This window comes from Otolemur garnettii, unplaced genomic scaffold (genome assembly GCF_000181295.1).
Source record: "Otolemur garnettii isolate 467f Iridium unplaced genomic scaffold, OtoGar3 scaffold00038, whole genome shotgun sequence".
NCBI lineage: Eukaryota > Metazoa > Chordata > Mammalia > Primates > Galagidae > Otolemur > Otolemur garnettii.
The window spans coordinates 4,029,104-4,035,496 of NW_003852433.1; the positions used below are offsets into that span (position 1 = coordinate 4,029,104).

The window sequence follows — 6,393 nt, forward strand, 5'->3', positions numbered from 1 at the left end:
AAAAAAAAAAAAAAAGAATATATTCTTTAAGAGGAAATTACCAAGTAAAAGGTTTGCATATTTTTAGAGCCTATGGCTCTAATTATGAAGTTGCTGCCCTGATCATTTGTGTTGGTTCACATTCTCATCAGGAACATTGAGAGTACCTGTGCTCATCCAGTCATTGGAATCTCCATGTTCACATTCAAGGTGCCAGTGGTGTTTGGCATGATTTGTGCAGTGGTCAGTTGTTCAAGTTACACTGTAGTGAATTTACCTAAACACATGTCACCTTTGCTTACTTCTCTCCAAACTCTGAAGTATGTGTCAGAATAGATATGTTTGTTCTTGTAGTGTTTTTGTTGTTGTCTTTTTTTTAGAGACAGAGTCTTACTTTGTCACCCTCGGTAGAGTACTGTGGCGTCACAGCTCACAGCAACCTCCAGCTCTTGGGCTTGGGTGATTCTCTTGCTTCAGCCTCCCAAGTAGCTGGGACTACACACACCCACCACAATGCCCAGCTATATTTTTTTGTTGCAATTTAGCTGGGACCAGGTTCAAACCCCCCACCCTCAGTATATGGGGCTGGCGCCCTATTCACTGAGCCATAGGCGCCACCTGTTCTTGTAGTGTTATCATTTTTTTCCCTTCTTGGTAAGAGATGGCATCGGGTATATATACAATTATAAGAAATAATACAAAAGCTGAAGCAATTCCTTTCATGTAAAACTGAAAATCAGTTGACTTGAAGCATCAGGAATGTTATTGCTAAGGGCCAGGCGTGGTGGCTCATGCCTATGATCCCAGTACTTTGAGAGGCCAAGGCAGGTGAATCACTTGAGCTCAGGAGTTCAAGACTAGCCGGAGCAAGAGTGAGACCCCATCTCTAAAATATAGCCAGGGATTGTGGCGGGCACCATCAGTCCCAGCTACTCAGGCCTGAGGCAAGAAAATTGCTGAAGCCCAAGAGTCTGAGGTTGATGTGAGCTATAAGTGAGACTCTGTCTCAAAAAAACCACAAAATGTTATTGATTGTGTTCTTTTCCCCAACAGAAATCCAGATGGAGACGTGAGCCCCTGGTGCTATGTGGCAGAGCACGAGGATGGTGTCTACTGGAAGTACTGTGAGATACCTGCTTGCCAGAGTAAGACTACCATCCAACTTGACGGTTTACAGGACTTTGAACGCTAAGTGTGCAGAGTGGCAGGCCCCCACCAGAGGTCAGATGGTTCAGCCCAGTGGCTTTCATGATGCATGTGAAAAGAGAAGCCATCCTGGACCAAGGATTTTTACTTCTGTTGTTGAGGCTTTTTAGGGATAGGAATACCCATTTCCTCAGCACCCCATTCCAAGGGCATTCCTTTGATGTGTAAGCTGAATGAGAATTCTTACTTTTAGTTAATTTCTTCATGCTGATTCTTTCATGGATAGAGAAAGCAACAGCTCAGTAGCTGGCTAAGGGAAAAAAAGATACTTTGCACTTTTTAGAATAAATTTTTTGGAATGAGCATTTTTGTAAATAGTGATACTAACTTTTTTATTTTTTTTTTTTTTTTTTTGAGACAGAGCCTCATGCTGTCCCCCTGGGTAGAGTGCCGTGGCATCAAAGCTCACAGCAACCTCCAACTCCTGGGCTCAAGCGAGTCTCCTGCCTCCGCCTCCCAAGTAGCTGGGACCACAGGCGCCCGCCACAACGCCCGGCTATTTTTTGGTTGCAGCCGTCATTGTTGTTTGGCAGGTCCGGGCTGGGGATTCGAACCCGCCACCTTAGGTGTACATGGCTGGCGCCCCAGCCGGTTGAGCCATAGGCGCCGAGCCGTGATACTAACTTATAATACTACTTGTTATTATTTTTATTTGAAAGGATCCCCTGAAAGATGATATTCAGTAAATACCTCTTTAAATACCATACAAAGCTGACATGATAGAACTAGAAGATAGAACATCTTTTAGCCACATTGGCATAAAGTATCCTATTTTTTTTGGTGATAACTCACAACCTAGTTTTGTCAGCTTTTAACTAAAAAGTATATTTTCTAACAGTTTATTTATCAATTCCTGTATTCAGTTCATTGTATTCAAGGTACAAAAGCAAAAGGATATACTGACCATCAGGACTGTATGATGTAAGGGGAATCTTAAAAAGATACAGTTATGTACTGGGTAGCGACATTTCAGTCCACAACAGACCAAATATACAACTGTGGTTTCATAATATTATAATGGAGCCAAAACATTTCTTTTGCCTAGTGACATCTGTCACCACTGCTGTCAAGACATAGTGCAACACATTTATTACTCATATGCTTGTGGTGATGCTTCTGTAAACCAACCTATCACACAGCCAATCATATAAAATTATAAAATATAGAATTATATACAGTACATAGTATTTGATAATGATAATAAACAATTGTTGCTGGTTTATGTATTTTCTTTTTCTTTTTCTTTTTTTTGAGACAAAGCCTCAAGCTATTGCCCTGGGTAGAGTCCTATGGCATGACAGCTCATAGCAACATCCAACTCCTGGGCTTAAGTGATTCTCTTGCCTCAGTCTCCCGAGTAGCTGGGACTACAGGTGCCTGCCACAATGCCCAGCTATTTTTTGGTTGTAGTTGTCATTGTTTGGCAGGCCTGGGCCGGATTCGAACCTGCCAGCTCTGATGTATGTGGCTGGCACCTTAGCCACTTGAGCTACAGGCACCACCTTGGTTTATGTATTTTCTATACTATACTTCTTTTTTTTTTGAGCTCACAGCAACTTTAACCTCAGTCTCCCGAGTAGCTGAGACTATAGGTGCCTGCTACAACATCCAGCTGTTTTTTCTATTTTTGGTAGAGATAGGATCCTGCTCTTGCTCAGACTGGCCTTGAACTCCTGAGCTCAAGCAATCCACATGCCTCAGCCTCCCAAAATGCTAGGATTAAAGGCATGAGCCACCACACCTGGCTTTTTTCTTTTTAATATGTTGCTGAGGCTGGTCTCAATCTCTTGGTTTATCCTCTTGCCTCAGCCTCCTAAGAAGCTGGGACTATATAGGCACAACTCACAGTGCTTGAGTTTATACTATGCTTTTCACGATTATTTTATAGTATGCTCCTTCTACTTATTCTGAAAGAAGGCATTGTTACCATCTGAAGTGACAAGCTCCATTCAGTTATTGCACCTGAAGACCTTCCAGTGGGACAAGATATGGAGGTGAAGCCAGTGATGGTGAGGACCCTGGCTCTGTGCAGACCTAGGTTAATGTGTGTTCAAAGAGCTTATAGAATAAGGATATAAAAATAGAAAAAAAAATTTTTTTTTGAGACAGAGCCTCAAGCTGTCCTCCTGGGTAGAGTGCCGAGGCATCACAGCTCACAGCAACCTCCAACTCCTGTGCTCAAGCACGTCTCCTGCCTCAGCCTCCCAAGTAGCTGGGACCACAGGCGCCCGCCACGATGCCTGGGGCTATTTTTTGGTTGCAGCCATCATTGTTGTCTGGTGGGCCCAGGCTGGATTTGAACCCGCCACCTTGGGTGTACATGGGTGACGCCTTAGCCACTTGAGTCACAGGGACCGAGCCAATAGAAAATATTTTTTACAGTTGTACAATTTGTTTTAAGCTAGGTGTTGTTACAAAAGAGTCAAAAATTTAAAAAATTAAGAAGTTTATAAAGTATAAAAGTTATAGTAAGCTAAAGTTAATTTATTATTGAAGAAAGAAAAAAATTTTAATAAATTGAATATAGCCTAAGTGAGTGTTTAGAAAGTCTATAGTAATGTACAGTAATGTCATAGGCCTTCACATTCACTCACTGCTCAGCCACTGACTCACCCGAACAACTTCCAGTCCTGCAAGCTCCTTTCATGTAAGTGCCATCTATAGGTGTATCATTTTTTATCTTTTGTACCCTATTTTTACTGTTACCTTTTCTGTATTTAGATATGTTTAGGTAAGTAAATTCTTACTGTTGTGTTACAGTTGCCTACAGTATTCAGTAAAGGAACTTGCTGTTCAGGTTGTGGCCTAGGAGCAATAGACTATCTCAGGTAGCCTAGGTCTATAGAAGGCCATCCTATCTGAGTGTGTGCCAGTACACTCTAATGTTCATGAGATGTTCACACAAGGGTGAAATCACCTGGTGCATTTCTCAGAACATATCCCAGTAGTTAAGTGATGCGTGAGTGTACTTTAAAACAAGGTAAAGAAAATAATTGTAAAAAGGTTTTGTAGAAGATTTAAAGTTTAGAATCTAAAACTAGATCTGGTACTATAATGAGTTTATTTGTACAGTGTGTATAAACATATTTTTTTTTTTTTTTTTTTTTTTTTGAGACAGAGCCTCAAGCTCTCCCCCTGGGTAGAGTGCCGTGGCATTACAGCTCACAGCAACCTCCAACTCCTGGGCTCAAGCGAGTCTCCTGCCTCCGCCTCCCAAGTAGCTGGGACCACAGGCGCCCGCCACAACGCCCGGCTATTTTTTGGTTGCAGCCGTCATTGTTGTCTGGCGGGTCCGGGCTGGGGATTCGAACCCGCCACCTTAGGTGTACGTGGCTGGCGCCCCAGCCGGCCGAGCTATAGGCGCCAAGCCTATAAACATATTTTAAAATGGAACAGAGGAGTAATGTTTCTTGGTGCTCAGAGCTAAAGAAAAAGACAGTTCATTCATATCATTCTCATTGGCTTATTTTTTCCTTATTATTTGAATCTACTCTTTGCCGTGCCACTTTTCACACCCTCAGCTCAGGAGGCTTGTGTACGTGGAGTAGCATGGAGACGTACAGGGAATCTAGAATCCCTCTTACTCATCCCTGGAATAGCTGTCTAAATTCTGACACTTCCAGGGGTGAATGCAGCCCCTGACCAGAGCCATGGGCCCAGTACACACCTCTCCTAATTTAAACTTTCAAAATGCCACCACTTCCTGGCAGTTAGGCCCTAGCGTCACTGTCCTTACAAACTTAGTATGCCTTAATTCAGTTCCCAAATTAAGAAAGTAGTAAAGACCAGAAGAATGGGCTTTTGCTCAGTCTGCTTAATCAGATTTTTAAAATGAAAACCATCTCATTTGGCTCTAGTTATGTAAAGAAGAAAGGAGCAGGGGGAGAGGAAGGCAGATTTTCCTCGGTCCATTTGTTCTACACAAAGATAGTCTTTTAGTACCAGCCTATGTCATTCTCTCAGGAGTAGCAAAGAGGGGGTTTCAATCTGGGTACTTTCATTTGGAAAGATAATCTTCAACTTCCATTTATAAAATACAATCTGGGCCAATCGCTGCTATTTCTTGTGGCATTGAAACTAGGTTCCAGAAGAGAGAATCACAATAAAATGGTACAAGCCATCTAGTGTGCCTCTAATTTGTAATACATGTATTTTCCGGATATGCCTTCCTGTTCCAAAAAGGAAAATTAAATATTATTTCAGTTTTTTTTTTTCTTTTGTGGCCCTTTGATAACTCTCTCAAAGCTGTAAAGCTGGCCTTGAAATGCTCTGGGTAGGAAGACTTTCAGGAGCTGGGAATGAGAACTCAGTGGTACCTGGTTATTTGGCTTTGGTTCTTAGGAAAACCCTCCAATTCACTGTGTGGGCATCAGGGTTCCCCATCAAGCTCAGCCTCAGACCTAGGAGTCTGGCAGAATGTTGTATTTCTAGTGTGTTGGATTAACATAGCTGAGGAAGAACTCTTGTGCTGTTTGCAGCAAGAGAACTTAGTAATTACCGGTGGATTTAACAGAAATGCAGCCTGCTTATTTTAGGCTATTTTTGTCCTATTTCTGGATGTGGAGTCACAGTTTTTATGAATAATACTAACCCCTCTTTGTGAAGTCGGCTATTCATGATTAGCATTGAACTTGTCATACAGGAAAAGGCCTGTGACTTGATCAGATTCCTGAGAAGTTCATATGTGCATATACCAGACCCAGCAGGAGCCAGGGGGCATGAATGTTTAGGGACAAAGCAGAATCTGGCTGAATCATGGACTGTTGTGTGGAGATGAGAATCTCTGCCCCTTGCCGTATTTGTTATACGAAGAGTTGCAACAAGCAGGAGGCAAAGATGAGGTTTGATTCAAAAGGGGACAAAGAGAAAATTAGAACTTGTGCTCTTGACCTATAGAGCATGGATCAGAACCTACTATTAAAAGGAGAACAACTCCAAGGTAATTGGATTTGCCACTTAAACTGCTTCTGCCAGTATGTTTCTGAGAAACCTCAAGTTCTTACAGCAACGAGGTAAAACACAGACTAAATAACATAAAAAATAAAAGCAAATAAAGATACATGCTGAAATATTTGTGGTTAAAATGACATTATATCTGGAATTTGTTTTGTTTTTGTTTTTTTTTTGAGACAGAGCCTCAAGCTATCCCCCCTGGGTAGAGTGCCATGGCATCACGCTCACAGCAAACTCCAACTCCTGGGCTCAAGC

At 42.1% G+C, this 6,393-nt stretch overlaps 1 protein-coding gene across 1 annotated transcript in view; it reads left to right on the plus strand.

Moving 5' to 3' along the window:
* The window catches only part of KREMEN1 (kringle containing transmembrane protein 1), a 60,475-nt gene that overhangs the window by 7,438 nt on the left and 46,644 nt on the right, over positions 1 to 6,393 (plus strand). Inside the window, exon 3 of the mRNA XM_023513235.1 lies at positions 1,033 to 1,124. Coding sequence (XP_023369003.1) covers positions 1,033 to 1,124 — 92 coding nt within the window. The remainder of the gene's footprint in view (positions 1 to 1,032; positions 1,125 to 6,393) is intronic.